A 25,341-nucleotide genomic window follows, 5' to 3' on the forward strand; every position below is an offset into this window, starting at 1 on the left:
GCGCTTTACACCTGTATTATTATAATAATAATTATTATTTCACAGACGTCTCCCCTCCACCAAAATCCACTCCAGTTGGCTCAGTAAAGTTTCGGCTTTTTTCCTCGGCCCACTTTTACTCCTCCCTGATTTATTCCGTGTACTTTGGAAATGTGGAGCACCTGGTGTTTGATGGCAGTCGGGCTATTACTGGAGAGCGTTTGCTTATTCAAAGTTCTACTTAAAATAACCGCCGCTCGGCACCGCCCCGCCGGAAAGACGCCTGGCCTCTGCTACAATACGAGCGGTGAGACGACGAGAATCAGGCGGCAGCAAACAGTGGCACACGCATCACTCTGCACGACACCTGTATCACAAATTACAGCGCCTCGTGCCTCGCACTCGGGTCAGCCTCTCTGTGGCCAGTTGGACAGAGCGTTTTATCTCCTTCATCTGCCCACACCGCAGATACCACACATTTTCTACATTTTGAGCAAATGGGAAGAGTATTTATAACTTTGTTTGAGGTTGGAGGGTTTTTTTTTTCTTTTCTTTTTTTTCACTTCTGTTGTGTCACCTCTCCTCTTTAAATGGCTCCATTTTTAGCAGGCAAACATACAGGAGGAAACAAGCAGCGGAAAAAAGCAGCGAGCCAGTAAACATTACCTGCTCGTGTCCGGCTCACTTTTCCTCTAATAAAGACGGTTTCTCTCCATATCTGCTTGCTCTTGTCACAAATTCTTCTTTTAATCCCCATCATTTCTTGGTTCTGTCACTCTGTGGACTCTTAAGTACAGTATTATTATTATTATTATTATTATTATTATTATTATTATTCATGAGTGTTCTGCCTCTTTTTTCCTCTCTGCAGGACAGCTCTGGGATGCGCCTTTGGAAGAGGAAGTGGTTTGTCTTGTCTGATTTCTGCCTTTTCTACTACAAAGGTGAGTCTGTGCAAGAAGACCTAGCATGAGCAAAACAGTTTATTTTACACAGTATGCAACTATTTAAACATAATAAACTGATGATCAAATGAGTAGGAGGTGTCAATGGAAACCAAAACACAGAAAATGTGGTGAAGGAAAAGTGTGTAGCTTCAAGCTGGACAGTATTTAAACGTTGCCAAGTTAGATGGGGGGAAAAGAAGGAGAGAACAGAGCAGAAATAAACTGAATTTCCTGCTATTTGTTTAAGAGTAGCAGTCGGAACGAACAGCCGACACGCCTCCATAAAAAATATATCATTTCCTTTCTGGAAGCATCCCATCCACTGCAAAAGCACAAAATCTTACCAAGTACATTTGATCCAGTTTGTAGAGCAAATGCTTTAGTACAATTCAAATAAGACAAAACTAACTTACAAGTAACTTTTTAGCAAGATTTAAGAACTTGTTTTAAGTGAATCAATCAATCAAAACATGTCATTAAGTCGAGTGTCATCGTTAAACATTCCTTTAATGTTTATTTTTAAAAAGTATTAGTTCCACTGGTAGATTTATTTCACTTATAACAATACATTTTTCATTTGCCAATGGAGCTAGTATATTTTTAAAATCAATATTAAGGATTTTTTTTTTACTAATTAAAAAAAAATCTATTTCTGGCTACAAAGTTCCTTGTAAGTTAGTTTTGTCTTATTTCAAGTGTACTGAGATATTTATTCTAGAAACTAGACAAAAATACTCGGTAACATATTGTGTTCCCGCAGTGTCGCTTTTCTACTTTCCCCGACTTGCTAAAAATGAAAATAGCTAACTTAATCAAAAATCGTCCGATTCCGATCAGTGGCCGGTTCCGCTTTAATGTTTTATTCATATTTCTTGATAAAACTATTTATACGCTGATGATGATTATAACTTCCCTGCCTGCTGAGATCAGCCATGAAATTTTAAGTTTGAAAACTTTGCAAGTGCAAATGCCTGAGTGTGTCGGTGATCAGTCGTGACGGGATTAACTCGGTCCAGGACTCTGTGTGTCAATCTACATTAAATTAAATTAAACAGCAACAAAAAACTGAAACAGTATTTATGTCATAAATTTGACTTTGGTATGAACTGTGTAGAAAAAGTGCCGACAGCTCGACACGTTCTGGTTGTTTTTGTGAAGTGGAACTGACTAAAGGAGGCAGTAAATCAGTCTTGGCGTCCTTTAATTGGATTTTTTCTAGTGAAACTCGTATGTGACAAGAGCACGCGCACACACACACACACGCACACACACATCAACTGCTGGGCTCTGTCGTCCTTCCTGTCTTAATCTGCCTCTCTGCGCGCTCCTTTGCCATCTCCATATATTTTTGACGGACCCTTTTGGGAGTCGCCTCGGTGACATCGATTCGCCGCCGTTTCATTTTTGTTTCTTTTCTCCCTCAGTTCAAAGGTTTCTGCTCTCACCGTGAAAAGACTCGATCCGGCAACGCTCGCCGTTTGCTTTCATCTCGCGTGTTCCCGAACACAACTGCATGATGGTCTTTCTATTGTTTCTGGTTTCTGTTAGGGCTCCAGGTTTCTTTTGTTTTTGCTTTTTTTTTTTTTCTTTTGTCACACTTTTTAAACGACAAAATACGAGGAAGATCAAGAACAGCTAACTACAAGAGTTTTTAAAGCTGCAGCGTGTAACTTCTCTAAAAATGATTATTGTTTCCATATTTGTTGAAGCTGTTACTGTGTCGTACCCATACGGTGTGATGAGACAGATAATCTGTCTTCTCCCAGTGCTCAAAGTTTAATCTAGATAACCAGTCAAAACGAAACTGGAACAACAAATAAAATGAATGAAGTCTCTGTAAATAAAGTTGCCGTTCACAAAAAGGGGGCTAGTTGAGATCAAAGTATCAGACTGAAGATTTTTAACCCAGTTTTTGGGAGAAAAGGAGAGAAAAGAAAAAAATGATAAATCACACAAATGGAAATTACTCATCTTATTTTAATTTATCGTGCCAATAACGGATTTATTTGCGACAGGCCTCTCAGTGAGAGTGAAGTGTTTACTCTTGAAAGTGTTTGGTAAAAAGGCGGCTCATGTAACGGATGAAGTATCATCAGACGGACCAAAATATAAAGTTTTATATAATTATAAAATAACAACATCAAGCAAAAATAAACATTTGCCCAAATCAGTTTCTATCTGTTGAAGAATCTTGGGAAACTTTAACAAAAACAGCAGGTCTGTGTCTGTTGATGTTTTTTCCGTTCATTCAGTGAAGTTTCTCACAGCGAGTAGAGGAGCCGGACATCTTACTCAAGTTAGAGCAGCAAAAAACTTTCTGGAAAAAAAAAAGACTCTTAAAAGTAAAAAGTACTCTAGTTATTCAAGTAAATGTAACTAGTTACTAGGCAACTCTTAATTTAACTCTGAACTGATCAGGTTTGCTCTGTGTGCGTGTGCGTGTGTGTGTGTGTAAGGTGGCTCAGACCATCTCGTCCACCATGTGGGGAATGTGTCCTCCAAACGACCTTGGATTATTTTCAACCCAACTCTCCGTTTAATCTACAGCGTCACCTTATCACCTTCCATCCAAACACTCGGAGACGCAGACATGTGGCATGCACACATTCCTTCATATCAGCGGTGAATTTTACAATGAATCAATCATTGAACACACACACACACACACGTTGTAATTCTCTGAGACAGTACCGAGTGGAAAGCCAACATGTACGGAGTTGTAAACATAGAACGATAATTTAAAAAATGTGAGAACATCATTCCTCAAGCAGCGGCTCTAGGCATTAAGACAAAAGTTTAGGGTTAAGGTGAAAGGTCAAGGGCTGGAGAAACGTGTGTTTGGCAGATGGCTAGCGTTTACTTCGCCGCTCATTTAGCTTCTGGCACATGGAGTGACGGCATGAGAGCGTCGTGTCGCTGGTGGCAGGCGGGGTGTGAAATTAGAGGGTGATGAGTGATATTTATTTAATTGCCCCTTCCTTTCCTCTCTATCTTTATCTCTGTTTTCCCTCACCTACTCCGCCCTGATTATCCACTCCCTCATTCACTTTCTCCCTCCCTCTCTCTCTCTCTCTGTAGACAGCAGAGAGGAGGCGGTCTTGGGTAGTATTCCTCTGCCCAGCTATGTCATTTCACCCGTTGACCCCGAAGATCACATCAGCCGCAAGTATGCCTTCAAGGTACGCCTCTTTTAGTTAGCACTCTTTCTATGGCACCTGGTAGTTTTTATTATTATTATTTTTTGCTCTAATGTGAATGTGGTTTTCTTTTAAATTTAAGGTGAAAATGTTTTGTGGTTTTTTTATAATAACAATAAGCAGCAGATATTTCTTAGCTCATCATTTGCAAATGTTTTTCAAGTCGGTTAGCGCACAATTTACCGAACGAAATCATCGAAATGTTAAATCGGCGATAAAAAGGGTTTCTCTTTTCCTTCAACAAGAAGAAGAAAAGAAAGTCTTGATGCTGTGCGTCATGACCGCCGGTTGGTAGTGATTCCATCCTGACTGACAGATAATGTTTAGTTTTTTTCCTCCCACTGGAACCACTTGAGATAAAATGTATGAACACTTCCTGCTATTTAAAGCTGAGAAGTTTCCACTGAGTTATTTCTGTCATTTCAGCCTGAGAAGCTCATGCTAAATGACGATACAGCAACTTGTCTTTTATAACCCTTGAACTTTTCCACATTTTGCCACGTTATGATCACAAACTTCAATGTTTTTTATTTGGATTTTAAGTCTCTCTGGCTTTTGGCTCTAGCTTCCTAAAGTCCACATGCTGTAGAGACGCTTTCTGTAATTACAGCAGCAAGTTTTTTAGCACAGGGGTTCACAAACTTTTCAACTCCCCAAACAACATTAGCTTCTGCGTTAGGACCCGCAAACAATGCTACAAAATGTAAAGATACAAACTTTTATCTACTTTTATACACTATCCAATAATTGCTACATTATTTTAGCGTACGTTCAGCCTCATACTATCCAGTTTTAGTTTCCTGTGAGGTCTTTTTCTTGTCAGAAATTTGCCCATTTCACGCTTACTAGGTCTGCTAGCTATGCTAGGTTGAAAGCTCTGCTAGCTGTGCTAGGTCTGCTAACTTGTGGGATAAAGCAGCTTGATCAATTTGACTGGCTGCCAATCAGACAGACGGTAATCTGGACTTATTTTGAGGCGATATTGTGATAATGATAAAGATTATGACATAAATCTATTTATTGCTTAATTTCTTCAGCCATCTTTATGACTATGACTTCATGGCACAAAATTCATAGCGCCACAAACACAAATATTGTTCTTGAAAAACGTTCCCATTTAAAACAGGCTTCCACAAGACGGCTCTTAAAAAAATAGAAGTGTTATTTATACCACAACACTGCATTTAAACATATTTACTGATATTTATTTATGCTCTCGGTTAGTTAGGACTTTGCAAACTTTGTAGCCATATTTAGTAATTTTTTAATTTCTTTTCTTAAATAAAAAAAAAGTAACAAATTTGAATTGTTTCACTGGTATTTTTGACTTTTGACTTTTCAAACAACAAAAATCAATTTTGGCCAAAATCAGACTGTGCAGGTCAGGCTTTTTTAAAGAATAACGATCGGCCAGAAAAGTTTAGTTGCTGCTCCTGTACTTTTCAACTTATCTTTTTCTTACCACATTTCAATAAAAACAAGATCTATAGAGTACAACAAAAGAGTATAAAATTAACATCTGCAATGTGATAAGACAAAGTGAAACTCAGGAAGAGTGTATTTACTGACTCGGTGATTTTGAGGTGTTGGGGTAAAGAGACTTGAATACAAATGGATTTTGTTCCATTTTTATGAACTACTTTGTGTTGTTCTTTCACTAAAAATTCAAATATAAAACATCAATGTCCTAATGTAATAAAATGTGGGGAAGGTCCGGAGGTACAGATATGTTTGGATGTCACTGCAACACACAAATGCATAAGCATTTCCATAAAGAGATAGTTTTATGGTTTACCACACAGGTATTCTGCGTTTAGTTTATTCTAGTTGTGCTTTCACAGATTGGATTACTAACCACATTCTTACCTACACCCTCCCCACCTGTTGCAGCAGCGTCCATTACAGCTGACTGACTGTCAGTGTCTCTGTTGAGGCGGAGCGGCATGAAGCCTCTCCGCTCCCCGAGGCGCAGCTTTTTCCTTTTGCTGTTGTTTGTTTTTACACTTCAGCCTGACAGCGCTGTGAGCTGAGGCTCGTTTTTCTACGAATCCATCCAGACTCACGTGGGAGGGTCTACATGTCGCGGCTGTTTTTGTTCGAAGGGTGAAAGCCCATAAAAATCAAACGATTGCCTCAGCCCGAGTTGCTGCGGCAACGCCTTGGCACAGAAAGCTCAGAGCCAATCACACCTTTGCACCTTGTTCCTAATTAGAGCGTGAGATAAATGCTGTTTCATACTTCTGGCCGGACGGGATCGTCTGCTCGTCTGTCTGCGGAGTTCTGTTCGCCGCAGGACAAACGCCACACAAAATGCTTTTCCACTTTGTGACAGTGTGGAATCCGTCGAGGTTCAATTTTGATCCATTTACATGAACTTTCTAAGGCCCTGAAATGTAGAAACCAAAGGTTTTTAAAGGTGTGCTTTCTTTCTATCATGATGTAAAATTTTTATGTATAATTACTGCAACGAAAGATACAAGTCGTCTGGATTCTTTGGTTCTAGATTGTGTGTTTTTTTTCTATTTTCTTATAATCTAGGTCAAATATTGGAGAGTTTTCTTATTATTTTGGCCTCTTAAAAAAAGTATTTTAATTAAAATTTTTTTAAAAAATTAAAATTTTTTTAATTTTTTAATTAAAAGAAATTTAGGTGTTTTTTTTTTAATTAGTGTACTTTTTTCCCATTAAACTGACAATATTGCTGTTTCTCTTCCCCTTTCCTAAAATATATCCGGTTTTCTTTTTAATTTTGAGCCATCTCTCTTGAAGGTAAAACTCTCTTAGAACTCTTAAATCAGTCAAATACCTATAAAGTGTTAAAACCGCCTGTTTAATTTCACCTTAACACCCAGAATCCAATAAGTCCAAGGTCTTTCAGGGGACAACAAAATGAAACAGCTGTTTGTTTTGTGAAGCCCGGGTTTCTCTCATGCAGCCTGTTAGGTTTTAATTTCTCTCCTCGCTGCAGGAATCTCCTGCATGTCCACCAAACTCTGCTGGGTTTGAGTTCGGTAGGAACAGACTAACAGACTGACTGTTGATGCTGCAAACAGCTGAAGGGGGTTGGAACAAGGTCGCCATGTTGCACTACAATGAAAACAAACACATTCGATTGGTTGTACTTGTTGATTAAAATCCGTCTCCAGCACATCCACAGTCAGCTGCATATCAAATCCCATCACCCCTTCACGCTCCCCCTGCCCCTCTATTTACCGAACCCTCTCCCCTCTCTTGTTGCCATTGGCCGGCTGCCTGGCTGGGACCTCCCTCCCTCCCTGTGAGTGTGTTGAGCCATCCAGTGAAAGCCCGCCCATAAATAGGTACTCACTCCACTGCTGTGGTGTCGGTTCTCTCTCTCTCTCTCTCTCTCTCTCTCTGGCCAGATGTGACCCTTCCTCATCCCTGTCGCCTGCCGTCGCTGTGGCTTTGTTGGTTTTAAATATGGGAGAATATACAACAGCTGCGTATATTCCTGTGTTTTTAATGCATGTCTTGAGAGGAGCGTGTTTGTTTTCGGCTGGTGTTCCATTTGACAGTCTGTGTCATCGCCCTTATCTTGATTTCATTTGTCATCGTTTTCGTCGTTTGACTCTTTCACCTCACCTTGTCCTGTTATTACATAATGGATCTTTCTGGTGTTTGTTTGTGTGGCCACACCACTGTGTTTCTTTTCTGTCAGATGTGCTGCTTGTAACTTATGCCACACAACTTCTCTGATAAGTAGCAGAAAGGGAAAGAGCAAGCAAGTTAAAGTTGAACACAGAATGTTCTGTAATTCTAAATCTAAAACTGAGAAACCTGTTATATTCTGGAGTTACGCTAATGAGAAACGTCTCTTTTGTTGAGGTTTGACATTTCAGGACTTAGAAAAAAAAATCAGGCCTGTATTTATTTAATTTATTTTATATTTAGGTCATATTTAAATTACTCAAGATGGTAGTTTAGGTAGACTAAGGGGAGCACAGGTGAATAAAAAAATCCAGATTTTCCAAAACTGAAGTCTACAAAAATAGAATATTTGATCAAATTCAATTTATCACCCAGGAGACTAAAGAAGTATGGTGTTTTTTTGTTGGATTAGATGTAGGAGAAAGGCTTTTCTCCACTAAAAGAACATATGAGGACAGTGTGGGTCAGACAGGTGGGACCAAAGTGGGCATGTTTAAATGTTTAAATAAAAGCTGGTTGGGGTTTCATAGTAGAGCTTACAGATTTCATACAATTGCTTCATTTCTGATTATTTCAGCCACATTTCAACAGACAAGGATGGAGAAATACTTTATACTTGTAGTTTTAAGAACCAAAAGACATGAAGGATGTATATAAGGCTACTCAAAGAAAGGGAACCCAATTCTGTAGTGAAGGAGATGGAGACGCCGAACAGCAAGGGACATTTTGACTACATCCAAACGGAGGCTAACCAGTTTGATGAACTAACTGGGTGTGTATTGCACCATTACTTGTACAACAGGGCAGCCACCACCCGCCTGTTGCTGGCTGCATTTCCATTGACCATGTAATTGAGCAATTTGCCATTTTGAAGGGAAATTTGCTTAATGTAAATACACCAAGTTTGAAAAAATAAATATTTTTGATAAAACATTTTGACCCTAGGATGGGGTGGGTTGTTTTTTTTTTTTTTTTGTCCTTATCAAAATCGGGTTATTTTGCGAAATGGCAACGGAAACACTTTTTCACATCACACAAGTCATTTGATCAACAACTGGCTGTTACCACTGGCAGAAACCACAAAGAAGACGACAACAGGAAGTGGTTGGAGGATGATGGTGCCGCACGTCTATTAACAACGTATTGCATCATCAAACGTATTCGCATGTGATTACAGCTGTGTTTCTTTTTCAATGGAAACGACGCATTTGCAAAATCGCAGAGGTTTTTTTTCCTCTACACTAGTGGAATAGTGACAAAAGTTTTGCGCAGCTTTATAATGGAGACGCAGCTGGAGCAGCTCAGAGAGCGGCAGTCCTCGTCAGGCTCATCGGCTTGATGTCTCATACTAAACAGGTGGATGTGAAAACTGTTTCCTGCTGAGCAGTCAACCGTCCGACTCAGTGCGCCATTGGGAAAAACGGCCTTTGCGCGGAAGTGTCTTTTAAAAAACATTTCTTTCACTTATTTTTACTTCTTTCTTTTTATGATGTTCAAAGTAAACATTCGTTCAGCACCGTTTTTCTTAGTCATAAAAACAGCATTCCAGCAAAAATACGTCATTCCATTGTAATGCACGGTAGTGGACAGTGATGATGAGGGGTTGTTTTAACCAGAACACCATATACTGAATACCAAAGTACCGTGAAGTCAAATGGGGAGTTGGTCCGCTCCAACAGTTTAAGCTTGGCCCAAACTGGCTCGTTAACTGGACAAGTACAGAAGAAAAATCCACAACAAAAATAGCTGAAAATAAAATAATCAAGATGCTGCCATGGCTAATTAAGACATTCTAAATTAAATTGGGATTAAAATGGATTTTAAAGCGAGAGGTGCAGAAACAAAAGTGAGCAAATATTCCTCCTCCACAATGTGGGCGATGATAAGGTCGTAGAGAGAACATCATCATCACTTCTGCTGCTAAAGGTGCTTCCAAGCCTTTCCATTTTGGCTAACAACACAGAATCTCTCTCTGTGTGTTTTTGCACTCTCGAGCTGAAACGTGAATAATTTTTTTCACACCAGACACCGTTTCCGTGCAGAGCCGAAAACGGCAACAGGCTTTCCGTCTAAGTGCTTCCAGTTTAAATCCGGTTTTCGTGGTGGCAGGTTGGGGAGAAGGTAACTTATCCGGAGCTTTGTGGCGCTCTGGCAGCTGTGGCTTATCAGTCAGAACACAAGCGACTCTTTAAATAGCGCCTGAAAAAAAAAAAATAAAAAATCGAGAGTTTGTCAGCGGTTGTCCGAAAGCGACGACTGAGCACCTTTGTGAGCTTTTGTGTGTGTGGGTGTGTGTGTGTGTGTGTTCGTGTGTCGTGCGTGTTTATGTGTGTGTGAAAAAGAGAGGGAGAGACGTAAGTGATATTTTCAGGCTGTGGCAGGAGTGGACACAGAGAAAGGCAGGAAGTGATTCAGAGTGGAAAATACTAAACGAAAATAATGAGAGGAAGCGTTTGAAAGGACGCAGAGGGTTGAACTGATAAAGGCTGGTTCCTGTGAAAGACGGGGCTCATAGAAAGAAAGAAAGCGAACTGTGGGATTTTGTTCTCCTTTTTTGTCTCTGCTTCATCAAACACAATTAAACAAAACTGGTGCTGAGGCAGATAATCAGAAACCCGACTTAAAAGTGTCACCAACTCCCACGCGCATCCAAACAGAGCAGCGCGAGCTCTCGGTGTGTGGGTGTGTTAGCCGCGCTCACTCAAAGCTCAACGACCCTCTTAGCATTCCCGATAAAGGCGGCCCTGGACTCGGGTTTTTTTATTTTTTATTAATATTTATTTATTTATAATCTGCTGAAGCTGTGTGGCGCATGTACCCGTTTTTTGACAGTTTTTTTTTTTTATATATGTACTTTTGTTTCTCCCTCCGTGTTAAAGTCGAAGCACATTCGGAGTTGAGGTCAGTTTAGGGTGTTTAAAAAGTTACATGTGCAACATTTTAGAGTACAAATATCCATTAATGCCTCTGCACAGGGTGCTGCACCTGTGAGAACGTCTGAGTTCTCGCCCGGTCTTCTGTCTCGGTTGCTATAAGAGGCCGTCTGTCGGGGAGCTGATGGAGAGTCAGGAGGCGCGCTTTGACAGCTGTTTCCTCAGGATGCTGTTTTGCTTTCCTTGAAATGTTTAGTTTATTTTTGGTGTTTGAGGCGTAATTTCTAACCTTTCCATTCCTCTGCCTTCTGATCTAACTTCATATGCCTCGGCTTCTGGAGATAACTAGCCCTAAAAGTGATTCGTAATATTGGTGCTTTTTATCCGGGCAGCATCCTGGTGTTTTCAGACATCTGTTGTAATCAAACAATCTGAAACATTGGGCCCAAACAGAGCTGTGTGGAAAACAGGCCTGCAATAAAAACCAGTTCTATTGAAATGTTGTAGAAATTGCCTACAACTGTCTTTGGTTTGAACACTGTAATAGTCTATTGACAAAAAGGTCGATATAAAGATTTCATATTAAATAACTAACTTTTTACCTTTCAAGGAACAAAAAAAATTTGTTTTTTTTTTTTAAATAAAATACACCTTACAGATTATCAAGTTGTGTTTTTGTAAAGTGCCTCCAAAATACATTCTCAAAACTTTGGATGTTTTACCCTTTTTTTTTTTTACGTCAAGAAATCAATGTAAAAATGTCCTTTTTTTATTGATTTTATTTTCGTTTGTTTGTTTTTTGGCAAAGCGTTTACAAAAAACACCTTGTGTCAAAGTGAAAACTGATTTCCCCAAATAAAATATTAAAAAAAAGAAACAGTAAAATCAAAAAAATATTTTACATAAAATAAGTAGATTGCACAAATGCTCACCCTTCTTGCATCTTTCAAATGCAGGTTTGTCACACAACCTGTCAGGGAAAATGTTCAAAAATAACCACCGTCAGACAAAGACAAGTTATTACATTCTACCTTTGCCCACTTTTAATTGTCAGTGGGTTAGGATGTGAAGCCTACCTCAACACCCTGACAGAGGGGGCAGGTTATCGAGTCCCGGTTGGGTCGATCCAGCAGCACAATCGGCTCCAAAACATTACGATGTGTCGGGGTCAGAGTTCGTGTTTTGGTCCTGTTGAGCCAGAGAACTTTATATCAGAGCGTTTTTCTCTCGTAATCAGGGCTAAGTTTGCGCTGGCTGCCGGGGCAGCGGCTCTGTAAGAAGCAGACGAGAACAGGCATGACGCCCGTGTGCGCGTTTGTCGGCTCCTTTGCCAGGATTTACTTAGAGTACAGTAACTCAGCAGGTGCGGCAGTCTGCTTTATTCACCGGTGTTTGGTGTGTACGATAAAAGCGTCCGTGTGGGCATAACGTTCGGCGTGTTTGCTCACCGAAAGACGAGAAAGGTTCTTCTAATCTGAACCTGAGAACAGAGAGAATGTCTGTACTGCAGCCAAAGTGGATCCAAACGCTGTACAACCCCCCCGCTGTCCTGCATTCATTATTCAGAGAAGGAATTAGAGTACGGAAGATTCTGTGTTTAATTACTTTTCATTTACATGCATCTGTTCCCGAGAGAGGACTCTCGTTTGTCTGCTGGTCTCAGCGGTGGAGGACGGAAGGAAGGAAGGAAGGAAAAGGGAAAGTGGATTATTTAAAGAGCTGGGCTCAGTGAAGTGCAGCCCGGCTTCTAAGGGGAACTAATAACCCCACATTTACAACAAAGACCTACTTATCAAGGATACAAAGCACTTAGAGACTATTATTTAATCAGCAGCTTGTACACAGAAGGTCTTCCTTAAATGTCCGACTGGTCCTGCTTGTTTTTTGGCGTGTTTCTCGTGTTCCTGAGGTTAGTTAGAAGTAGACTGGCATCGTGTCGAGCGGTGAAGCTGGAATATTCTCAGCCTGCAGTCAATTCTTAATGGATTTTCAATCAGAAAGCTTCTTGGTATCCACCTCTTGAGGCTCCTCTCTGGACTTGGCACAGTGACCTACCAGGAGGCTGCAGATCTCTTTTGAAGATTTGGTTGCCACGGCAGCCGTAAACACTCCCGATTTTCAAAAAAGATTTCTCAACACCCTCCCCTGCTCTCCATCTCTACCCGGTGCTGCGCTGTCTCGTTCCTTTCCCTGCCGTTTCCACCTACGCAACCGGAGTAGCTTTTTCAAAACAGATTCTTCTTGTGGGATTCTCGGTTCTGCGATAGCCTGGGAGATAAAAGAGATGGCTCTGAACTCTTGAGCTGCAAGAAATAATCCTTTAGAGCCACTTGGGACAATGGAGGAAAAGACAGGAGGAATACTGTAACATTTAGCACCGCCAACAGCAAGGTGTCTCTTATTCACCAAATAGGTGTGGATGTGAGACAGAACAACAACAACATCCATTTACAGATGTAGCACTGTGTAAAATAATTCATGTCCCTTGAATATTTTCACATTGCAACCATAAATGCATGTATGTAGAGATGGAAACGAAAGGAAAATCCTGTACAACTGATGGACACGCCACTAAAGGTTTGCTAGAGAGCATTAGTGAACAAATAGCATTGTGAAGATAAACACCATCCATCATCCATACCGTCAAACCCACTAAAGCCATCCATCTAAATTGTAAGACTCTGTAAGGAGAGCGTTTAATCAGAGAAGGAACCAAGTTGCCCATGGTTACGGTGGCCCAGAGGGGACAATGAAAAAAGTCACAACACAACTGCAAAAGTTACAAGAGAACAGTGAAACCTTCGCCGTGTTCAAAACAACGCAGCCACAGCATCATTTCTGTTTGTTCTGGAGCCAAAATTATGCTAAAGCGGAAGTGATGCTAAACTTGCTAGCATTTCCTCTGTTATAGAATAACTTCTACTTTGGCTTGTGTTGTAGCTTTTATTAGTTGTGTTGTGGTTTTTGTTGTTGGTTTGTGGCCTTGGTCATGTTGTGACTTGTGTTATTTTGTTGACTTTTACTGTGTTGCACCATCCATTACTTAAAAGCAAGTTGTTTTTGTGATGCAGCTTTTCGTTTGTGGCTTCTTCTTGTTGCATTGTGACATTTGTTATGTTGTGGTATTTGTTGTTACTTTGTGACTTGCTGTTTTTTTTTGTGATGCATCTTTTCCTTTGTTGTAACTTTTTGTTGCTTTGAAACTTTTTGCTGTTGTCGTGGCCTTTGCTTCTGTTTTTGTGACTTTTGCATTTTGTTGACCTATCTGGGCCTCCACACATGGTGAATTTGTAGGCGCTCCAGACATCCACACCTCAGGAGGGAAAGTCTGTCAACTCAACAACTATTGCACAAATCTGAAGTGAGTGGAGAAGTGAAGCCAATGTTGAACGGAAAATTAGTAGAGGTTCTTAAATGCGGGAACTTACTGTCAGATGAGACCAAAAATTTAACTTTGTGACTAGATGCAAAAGGTTAGGTGTGGTGAAAACTAAAACAGCAAATCACTCTTTATACACTTTCCCCTTTTTGAAACACAGCAGCTGGTCAGAGGCTCAAAACGTCTTGAGACGAGGGCAGAGCTTTTCCTCCCAGTAGGAAGGCAAACAAATGTGTCTTTCCTCCCCCTCACAATGAGCTGGACACAAAAACACCGTCGCTAACACCACCATGAAGCTTGTGGGCTCTCTGGCCTTTTGGTTCTGCTCGTTGGTTCTTTAGACTACAAGAAATGCAGTCTCTTTTCTCTTTTAGGAGCTATCGTTGGTCAAGTCATTAGTTATTCTAAAAGATGTCTTCCAGGCATCTCGTGATCCCACGATGTAAAAGCAGCTTTTACATCTTTAAAGTCGGTATCTAAGTGAAAAGACCTCAAGGTAAACAATTTGAAAGAATCGTTTGTGTTAAGTCTTCTATATTTCCCATTCTCCATCATGTCAATGTATCCTGCCTTTCGCTGGTGAAGGTTGTGGCCGTTGATGAACCCAAGTGCCTGATATTTATGTCTGTGCCACCGTACTGTGTGATTCCTCCCTCTCTGCATTGCTCAGTGCCTGCGTCGCCATTGGTGTTTTCTCTCCCCTCTCCGCCATGGGACAGCATGCTGCCCTCTGTCTCCTGACCCCTGCACTGTTCTCCAGATGACCTCTGTTTTTCCTCCAGCCGATCTGACCTGGCCTCTGCTCTCTTCCTTTAGGCTAGCCACACCGGCATACGTTCGTACATTTACAAGCAGAGCTCTGTGATTGGCTCGCAGGCAGAGCACACCGGCATGCGGACGTATTACTTCAGCGCCGACACCCAGGAGGACATGAGCACCTGGCTGAAGGCCATGAACCAGGCCGCGCTGATGCAGAACCACCCCGACAGGCTCAGGTAGGCCTTCACACCTGAAACCTTAAAGCACACATTGCCAGAGGAGTTTGGTTCTCACATGAGGTCCTTTTCTACTTTGGTATTGATGTATATGGCAAAGAAAAGATATTCATTCGCGTCAGCACCATTTACAGCTCACAGCAAAGGTTCCCAAACGTTTCCATGACTCCCCCAAACAGCATTAGCTTCCGCCCGAGGACCTGCTTCGAAAACCAAGAGAGAGTTGTACAAAATATGTAAAGAAACATCAACTTGCAATGTTTTTTTTTATTTTTTTATTCACTATTGAATAATTATTACATTCGTTGATCATGATCTTGTCATACCTTCTGATCTAAAGTCTCTTTCTAGTCAGAAACTTTTTGCGCTTGCTAGCTATGCTAGCTATGCTAGGTTGAGGAGCAAAGCAGCTTAAAAATCAGAAACATTAGCATGGCAAATAACATTTCAAGAAATTATTTTAACCTTGTAATAATGATTGGAAAAACAGACTAGATTTTGATCAAATTTGTGTTTCAAAAGAATTATCAGATTTTATGTTTTTCTCATCTTCCCTTTAGCTTTCTGAGGCCCTCCTAGCGCCCCCTGGTGGTCCTCCACTTCAAACAGACACTGTTTCAGCAATATCTTTACTCAGACTATCAATTTTGATTTCTAGGAAAGGTCAAAGGTCACAAGCAACTTGCTATGAGTCAAACCCCCTTTCTTCTTTTTCTCAGAAAAAAACTTTCCAAGCAAAAGAAAAGGCGTCAGTTGGTTGTTGCGCTTTTGTTAGAGATCATATTTAATCAGTACCATAGTTTTATGACGTATTAACTTTAAGAACTCAAATACTTTACATGCCTTGACAAATATCGGGCTTTTCTTTACAAACGAAACACTGACATCAAAGTAATTAGTATAAATTGTACACGTATCCCGAAACGGCTAGAAATCATCGTAAACCAATGTGAAAGATTCAACTATTTGTCTTCAGCGGGGGGTGAAGGCAATCAAACCCCTATCTTAAAAAACTTTTGATTTTTACCAAAATTGAAAGTTATTTTCCCAGAATTCCTTGTGTTTTTGGACTCCCCTAGTTTTGCTTCTGATGAGGGAATGTTGTGCTGTTATTATCACAATCAATTAAACTATTTTTTTAGACAGTTTTTTTTTGTTTTTTTTATGTTGGTGATAAAAGATATAAACACTTATCACAACATTCAGTGTTTTTTTGTTTTTTTTATCATAATAATGATGAAAGTGATGAATGCATAAAAAATTCATGAGTCTTTATGGCAACATCTGCCACAGCATAAAGCCACAGGCTCACACACAGACACACTGCTCTAAAAATCAAGACATTTTCATGAAGGATGGGCTATATAACACAGTTTGTCAGCCAAATTAATTAGTGTAACTGATCCACAAAATATTTGGGGTTTGAAAACATGACCAGTTTGAATTTATGATGATAAATCTCATATTTTTCCACTGATAACAATAAAGGATGTGATCGTTTCCCACTGCAGTTATTTATACTGTGGATCTTTGAGTTTGTCAAGTTCATGTATTATTTAGCACATTTAGCAACAACACAGTTCAAAGTTCTTTGAAATACATAATACAGCGCCAATCAGTAAACATTACATTTTATCAAATGCCATCATTAAAATCATCAAAAATTATCTTCAAATATATCCTTTAATGTTCCTGTTATTATTGATCAAAAGCAACTGTAAACAACAGGAGTTTCAGCCTTAATTTAAAGGAGTTCAATGTTTCAGCTGTTTTGGAGTTTTCTGAGCGTTTGTTCCAGGTTTGTGAAGCATAAAAACTGACAATCGATAACGTCTATTAGGAGTTATTGATTGCTCCTAATAGACGCAATCAATAACCCCACATGTGACGACCCCACGGACATCACATGTGGGGTTACCCCAAGGCTCAACCCTGGGAGCCCTCATATTCAATATCTACATGTTCCCGCTGGCTCGGGTTCCAACAAGTAACAACTCAAGGTTTCCACCACAGTGCTTTTGTGGTGAAAAATGTTAAGTTCCAAAACATTTGGAGGTCCACGAGCAGGCGACATAATCTGGGTCAAAGAGCATGTGAGGCAGGTGCAGGGATGATGCAATTGGTGCGCGTCACCTTGCACGCAGTTTAATGCGTCAGCTATAAATGTTAAGTTAATTAACCTAGGTCAGGGGTCGGCAACCAAACGTGTTGAAGAGCCATTTTGAACGAAAAAACCAAAAAACAAATCTGTCTGGAGCTGCAACAAATTTAAAGCCTTATAAAGTTTATAAAGAAGGCAAAACAAGCTTTAAGTGTTTATATTAGCTATATTAGACTATTATCAAAATGACTAAGTGTATACATAATTAGCATTCATGATTAAATGTTTATTTTTCCTGCAGTGCGTTCTGACTCTGCTGGACAATGGCGCTTTAAGTTTACCTCCCGTTACAATATTAATGTATTATGTTTTGTTAAAATTAAATTGATAAAATTAAAGAAATGCAATAAAAAAAAACAAACATCAGATTTTTATTATGAAGATCGACGGGGAAAGGGTCATTTTTTTTCCTTTTGGAAAATCTGCTCCAAAATGCAGTTTGCATAACGACGATCTACTTTTCCACTTTCTATTCACCCTTTGTGCCTAATGGGGTTGGGAGGGTTGCTGGTGCCAATCCCCAGCTAACATTCCGGGCGAGAGGCGGGGTCACCCTGGACAGGTCGCCAGTCTGTCGCAGCATAACGGCGATCGCTCTTTGTAAATAATCACGTTAAGTGTGGGATCGAAATAAACAACAAAACGGAACGTGCGGAGAGCAATAAAACAAACGGAGAGCAATAAAACGCAACCTGCAGGTATAAATTAATACAGTTTAAGTTTGATTTCTGTGCAAATGCCAAGCAAGTCAGTGCAACGGTAAAACATGGCAGCATCCTCAGACCTGAGCAACAAAACACATTAATATCGCTAAGTGTCATTCTAACTATAAACTGACAAAAATCACTGATCAGTTTATAAAAACAGCCACTTTGTTACTAAATATATGTGCCTTTGGCAGGATTGTGTTCTTACGTCTTTAATGTGACTTCACATCACTGGACAGCTTCTCAACATCGGGCTTGTCAGATGTAACTTTCATCTTGATGCAGCAGCTAATGCCACATACCTTCCCTGGAAACGTCTTTCTACAATACCATTTTTTTCAGACTATAAGCCGCTACTCTTCTATTTAAAAACAAAAAAAACAGTAGGTGTGGCTTATAGTAAGGTGCGCTTTATAGTCCGGAAAGTACGGTACTCTTTCTTATTTGATAACTTCTCGCTACAGAGCAAACATTCAGGTAATCCTTCCGCATTGGCAATGAATGGAAATGATTCGGTCCATGAATTGTAGAATCTCTCCTCAGTTATTTTTCCCCTTTGCTCTCCCCGGCCCACCACCACAGACCCGTCAGGTTGTTTACGACAGCCACCCGCCCAGCTGGAAGAAACATCACAAGCTACGACGCAAATCTTTGTTGACAAAAATGTTGAAATTTAAGAGTTATTCTACACATTTTTATGGCATTGGAGAACGTTAAGAATGATTGTCATGTTTGTCCTCCTGCAGGAACCATATTAAAACAAGAAATCTGTTTCCCACCCCCATCTTTTTCAAATTTCAAACATTTTTGAAAAAGCACCAGAGAGCCACTAGAGCAGCGCTAAAGAGCCGCGGGTTGCCGACCCCTGACCTGGGTTAATTCATCTTTACCGTCACTGTCAATGGTGTACTAACAACCCTACTTAAAATAAACAAACAAAGCTTAGCCTGGTAGGGGGGAATCAAAGCCTGGTGGCCCGCCAGACTTATTGTAAATACACTGGGGGGAACCTTGAATAAGATTAGCTAGCATAACTACGCAAATGATACACAGCTCTACATTATGTCACCAGGTGAAAATGAACCTTGTAAAACATCAATGCGTGGATGTGCCACGACTTTCTCCAGCTAAACAAAAGCAAAACAGAAGTAATTATCCATCCATCCATTTTCTTACAGCCTTGTCCCTAGTGGGGTCAGGAGGTGCTGGTGCCTATGTCCAGGCGGGGTTCACCCTGGACAGGTCGCCGGTCCGTCGCAGTGAAGTTATTAAACACAAATGATCAAGAAACATCATGCAGCTTCAGTTATTGCAGCTAGAAACTAGGTCTGTAATGTATTCTGGTGCTAAGAATATTAAATGGTTTATCAACTAACATTTTAAAGTCTATTCTCTGATCTAGTTGGCTTTATGCTTCTGTCTGCCTTTAAACTCACCAGTTCCCTTTAAGTATTCAGCCTCTCATAGAAATGAATATTGGAGCACGCCGTGTTCATCAGCCTTTGATAACATGCGTGACATCTTGGTTTCTCTCTCCGGCCGACTTTGCTCTGTGGTTGCTCCAGCGTCCGCTCCGTGCGCAGCGTGTTTGTCTTTGTGCTTTGAGACATCGCATTCAGACGACCTTCATGTGTTATTAATGCGTTGACGATTCTCAATGACAGAAAGGAAACCGAGCCTCCGACAGCTTCCAACCGGGAGTCCTCTGAGCTTTCTGTTAAAGCTCCCTCTTTTCCAGCTTGTTTGCCTGTGGAAGGCGTGACAGTAGCACTAACACCGCCTGGCACGTTGCGCTTTGTTGTTCTTAAAATTTTCGGTTGTAGCGTTTATTTTTTATGGGTATTGACAGGATGCAAAGGCAGCGCCAAATGTACTTTGAAACTATTATCAAATGGGGTCAAAGCAGTCGCCAGTGTGCCAGTTTTACTGAATTATTTTTAGATAGTAGCTGCCGGGAAGGAGAATCTTGGCACCACAGGCTTTCCTATGATTATGCAAGGTTTTTCTTTCATGACAGAAACCTGAATATTTCTCAAGGTGTTTTCACGTTGGACTTAATTAATGAGTTTCGAATCAGCTTGTGCCTTTTTAAAGCTTTGCTTGTCAGCTGAAAAAAAAATAGAAGATCTGCACGGTGTATTTACGTCTAGAAGATGAGGCTTAAAATTTCTCTTTTATGTGTCAGCCATCTACTCTAGATTCAGTTCAGGACAAAAGAACAAAGATCTGAACTCTTAGAACATGGGAATACGATGTACTGGAGATTAAATGACTTCAATGAGCCTGTTATTTAGTGAGCAATTAGGTATAGATGACCTTTTTTTTATATATATCAAATTAGCCAGATTTTTTTAATCATTAGAGGCGCCTTGCTGTAAGTATTCATACCCCTTGAACTCTTCCACACATTATCCCAAACTATGAAGACCATAAGAATCTGAACGTTTGAGCTGTGGGTATTTTTGTAGAGTCCCATTGAATTATTTACTATTATCTGACCGCGTGTCTCCTTCTCTACAGACCTGTTGACAAAGTCGCCACGTTGTTGCAACAAGCTGTTCCGCAGACGAACCACATGAATCACCAGAAGATGAAGACTGTCGACTCTGAGACCACAAAAGCAATTGTCCACGAAGTTCTGCTGGAGCCCATCCACCGTAACACAGAGGAGCTCTGCAGCTTCCACCAGGACGCCGGCAGCGTCACCCTGGAGCGCCACGTGGGCGCCGCCTCTTTGGAAACGGACAAACAGAGCCCCCTTCCATCCAGACCGCCAGCCGCCTCCGCCCTCCCGCTGCCGGACCACGCGTCTGCGTCTGCTCCCGTGTCCAGAGCGACGTCCCGCGCTCCGTCGCGAGCCGCCTCCACGTTGCCTTCCAGCCTTTGCACGAGGAACGGCCTGGTGTCCACGCCCAGCCCCATCCTGGAGCCCAACGGCATCGCGGCGGGGACGTACCAGAGGGCGCCGGAGCCGGCAGCCACCGACACGTTCAGGCATCTGCAGAGGAGAAACACTCTGGAGCAGGTGGAGCAGTGGGTCAAAGTTCAGAAGGCTGAGCAAAGGGGGTAGGTCAATATTGTTCAGTTTGCATAAAAGCTTTCTGATTTTAGTCATTTGATTTTCAGCTGTAAAAACTGTTGCTTCCTGGAAACAGAACTTCAGTCTTGATAAGCTCGTGATGAACATCTTTCCTTTGGGTCCTTGCTACCAGCTTTTGATACCATCTGTGCACATTTGTCGTAGAAATGCAGCTACTGACTCTTCTTGTTTTCAGATCACAGCTAAGAGCTTACAGTCATTCCACTGTAGCTTCTTATTTACATTGCTTTTATTTTCACTTTATGTTGTAAATTGTTCCTGGGTGTCTTGAAAGATGCTAGAAATTCAGAGACTGTCTTAGTGGTAATTATTATGTCGGAGGAAATTATTTCCTCCTTATTCCTCTGCAACAGCCCTCCCTCCAGAGAAAACACCCTTCCCCGTCGGACGCCGCCCACGCAGCACAAGTACACATCCATGGATGCCTTTCAGACTTTGCCAAAAACTCCACGCCACAGCCCCCCGTCGGGTCGACTCGGCGAGTACAAGTACGCCCACGACCGCCTGAGCCACTTCCGGCTCACCCCAGACCAGGGAGGCCCGGGGTCCAACACCGTGCTGCAGCTGTACGAGTGGCAGCAGCGCCAGCAGTTCCGTCACGGTAGCCCCACGGCGCCGATCTACACCCCGGCCCCGGATTACCCGTTCGGGCCCCGCCCCCCGTCCGCCGTGCCGCCCTCCTCCTCCTCGTTGCGCAGGTCGGAGGGGTCTCCTCGCTGCGTGTCGGTGCCGCCGTCGGCCGCAGACATCCCTCCACCGGGGCCTCCGCCCGGTACCAGCAGGACGCTGTCCCCCAACCGAAGGCCACACACTCCCGCCGAACGGGTGACCGTAAGGCCTGCTGGGGACGGGCCTCTGCTGAACGTCCCCTTCACCGTGTCCCCCCGAAGGAGCAAGTCTCAGATGCTGAAGGTAAGAATAATACTCAACAGAATCAGAACAACCTTCCTCTACATTACTGCATTTTTCTGAGTTTACCCTCCAATAAGACGGTCAGCAGTGGTAGAGGTGGTGGCTGCTTGTTTGCCTGATGTTGTTTTCCTACATCGTCAAAGAAAATATCACATATTTAGAACAGTGAAATCCAACTTTTTCTTGGAACATAAATTTGTATAATAGTATAATATTAATATAGACGTTACATACTGCAACTTAAACCTGACTGTAGTACCTAACTGTAGTGATGGTAGTAAATCTATACAGTCTGCAGCTCCAGCTCACCCAGATCCGTTCCTCCTGTCATTAACTACCAACACGGACGTCTGTGTTGCAGGCTGCCACTACTGAAAGACGTTCGATGCATCCGACTGGCTACATCACTCACACAGTCAGCGCTCCCAGCCTTCATGGCAAGACGGTACGTTTAATAACTGCATTCACTTCTTAAGCACACGACGCCAAAACCTACGAGACTTCAGGCTCTGCGTTGCGGAGGTCCTCGGTTCGGTCAGCGGAGGGTTTTAGCAACCGTTTGTGGATCCATTTCCTGGTCAGTTGGCTGTTGACCAGAGAACTGTGAAGTCCACTTTATGTGTAGCAGATTTTTGTTTCAGCCTCGTTAATCTTTAATTAAGCTGCAGTTCTGCTTGTTCAGATCAGCGATGAGTCACACGACATATTGCACTGCAGAAACACAACATCTTACTGAGTGTTTTTGGTCCAGTTTCTACTGCAAATACCTTAGCGAAATAAGACAGCGCTAACGATTAAGAAAGAGCAACAGCAATAATCCATAAGGTGCGACATTTAGAAAGCATCAACACCTTATTTGTGAAATCCAAATGATGAGTTTTTTGACCTGGTGAAATTACACAAAGCCAAAAACGTGCAATTTTTGGAAAGCAGTCAAAAATTGTTTAAGATTAAAGAGCAAATTTATAAGTTAAAGAAGGGGAATCACAGTTTAAAATATGCAAATTCAGATCTACTAGAAAAAACTTGAATCATTCAATGTTGAACTTAGACCAAACAGTTCAAATTATCAGATAAACAAAGGATTATTGCTGGATATAATGTGTAACATCATTAGTCAATTGTTGCTGCCGTTTTTGTTATTAACACTAGTTTTGTTTTTTGGGTGAAATTTAAAGGAATAGTCATTGTTCATCTGCTGTATTTAAAATTGGATGCTATATTGATGAGTTTACTATTAGTTACTGGTTTAGTTAGTATATGTATGAACTATATGTTAATGTAGATGTTAAGGAGGGGGAATTTTGATAAGTTTATACTTCTACCCACTTTCTTGAATTTGTAAAACAAAAGCTTTTATGTTAAGCTTCATGCTGTATTTCTTGCACACGTTCAAGAAATAAACAAGTAACTTTTCAGCAAGAAATACGAGCTTGTTCTAAGTCAATAATTTCTCAATATTGATGGAAAAGTATTAGTGATTAGAGAAATAATCTGCCATTGTAATAAAACATTTTTACGTCTACTAAGACATTTGCAGTAGAATCTAGTCCAAAAATACTTGGTAAGATTTAGTGTTTTTGCATCCTAGCCGCTGTGAAAGATGGAAGGGATTGAAGAGCTGAGAGGCTTTTTGTTCAGCATGTGAGGTCAGTGTTGAGAGCTGCTAGCCTGAATGTCCTGCGGTGCCTCCCGACAGCCGGAGGAGCTCACTCTGCTCCTCATTCAGCTGCGCCGCCACCAGGCCAAGATGGCCGCTGTGCGTCAGCAGACCTTAGCTCACATCCAGCGGCTGAGCGCGCCCAGAGAGTCCTACCACCAAAACCGCCTCCTCACCGCTGTCGCCGCTAGCGACAGCCCCCTCCTCCTCAGCGCCACTGCGTCTCCTGAGTCGCACCTCGGAGATGCCGGCCCCTGCAGCGTCCAGGTGGGGCCCCGAGAGGCATGGCTACCCCTCCCTCATGCTACCAGGAGCTGGTCGAGGCTGCCACTAAGTCTTCATTAAAGGTTTTATAACATTAAAATTATACAAATAAAAAAAATTTAAAAAAGAGCTTTGACAATTTGTTAATTTCTTATGCAACATACATCATCAGATTTTATTCATTATAAAATTTAAACGTTATTGTATTGACAAAGCTTTACATCTGTAAATGTCTAAAGCTGGTAGAAACACCATAAAGTAAGTGAAATGTAGTTAGATATTACCAGTTTGTGCTGTTTTACATAAAATCCTAATAAAATGTGTCAATCTTTGAGGTGGGAACACTTCCGCTAAGGGCAAAGCAAATGTTTTGTTTTGCGCTTTTGCTACTCCTAAACTAAAATTTCCAGATAAACTCTAAAGTGGTAATTTACTTGGTTGTTTTGTAGCATTTCAGGTGGATAAACATCTTTGTTGATGTTTTGGTTCTCGACTGTTAGGAATTGTTCAAGCTGTTAGCCATTTATATTCATCTCTTATTTTGAAGTTGGTGAAGACTGTCCTCTCTCTTTTTCCTATTAACTTTCAGACTGCAGGTCTTTCGAGGGCAGATATATTTTTGAATTGAAGTTAGCGCTTTAGCATTAGCTTTCACTAAATACCATCTTGGTGTAGTGCTTAGGTGTTACACCAACTCCAAAGCATTGCTAATACTAACGATTTAGCATTAGCTTCCACTAAACAGCATGTTGGTATGTGTAGCGCTTAAACATTACACCACACCTAAATTGTTGCTAGTATTGGCGCCTTAGCATTAGCTTCCACAAAATACCATGCTGTTGTAGCACTTCAGCATTAGCAGACCTATTGGTGATTAGAGGTTAGTACATCCAACTGTTTAACTAGCGGTGGCCACCACTGGTGGTAACATAACATGTTTTTCCAGTCACTGTAATATTGATAAAGAATGGTGTCTAAAGCTGGACTTCATGACCAAGCAGCAGCCTAGTTTAAGCAGTGGCAGCCTCTACTCACTCCCCTCCTCACTGAGCGCTGGCCGGGCTGCAGAGACCCATCCACCTCTTTACCATCTGCTGCTCTTGGGTTGATCCGTCTCCATGTCGTGTTTCTGCCGATGTCGTCTGTAGCATGATGTGTTGCGATCCCTTTGACGTCCACAAAGCCATCCCATGCTTCAAGGGAGCCGTTTGGCGGGTCCTGATTACGTGCCAATCGGTTTTGGTCTTGGTGGTGCGTGACGTTCCTTTCGGTCCTCGTCATGAAGCTTGTTTTGATGTTGCCTGTCTGTGAGATGAGTTCACGGCTCCTTCTGATGAAGCTGGTCACTCTTTTTTTTGTTATTTTTTTTTATCTGTTGTGGACAGCGTGTTTAACCGGATCTCGAATCAAAACGAGTGTAAGACGTTTTTCAGTGTGGGTGCAACTTTGTCATTCTGCATGTCAACAGGAAATCTGTGGTTGATGCTCGGGGTGCACC

The 25,341-nt window shown here is 41.5% G+C and overlaps 1 protein-coding gene across 12 annotated transcripts in view; it reads left to right on the forward strand.

Moving 5' to 3' along the window:
- Nucleotides 1-25,341, forward strand: part of plekha7a (pleckstrin homology domain containing, family A member 7a) — a 159,277-nt gene that overhangs the window by 113,323 nt on the left and 20,613 nt on the right. For 10 of the 12 annotated variants that reach the window (XM_044125296.1, XM_044125298.1, XM_044125293.1 and 7 more), the window contains 7 exons: nt 851-923; nt 4,005-4,105; nt 14,861-15,039; nt 20,428-20,973; nt 21,361-21,919; nt 22,281-22,364; nt 23,619-23,846. In XM_044125296.1, coding sequence (XP_043981231.1) covers nt 851-923; nt 4,005-4,105; nt 14,861-15,039; nt 20,428-20,973; nt 21,361-21,919; nt 22,281-22,364; nt 23,619-23,846 — 1,770 coding nt within the window. The remainder of the gene's footprint in view (nt 1-850; nt 924-4,004; nt 4,106-14,860; nt 15,040-20,427; nt 20,974-21,360; nt 21,920-22,280; nt 22,365-23,618; nt 23,847-25,341) is intronic. The other 2 variants (XM_044125304.1, XM_044125303.1) reach the window with 1 other exon arrangement.

Source organism: Gambusia affinis, linkage group LG08, assembly GCF_019740435.1.
Source record: "Gambusia affinis linkage group LG08, SWU_Gaff_1.0, whole genome shotgun sequence".
NCBI lineage: Eukaryota > Metazoa > Chordata > Actinopteri > Cyprinodontiformes > Poeciliidae > Gambusia > Gambusia affinis.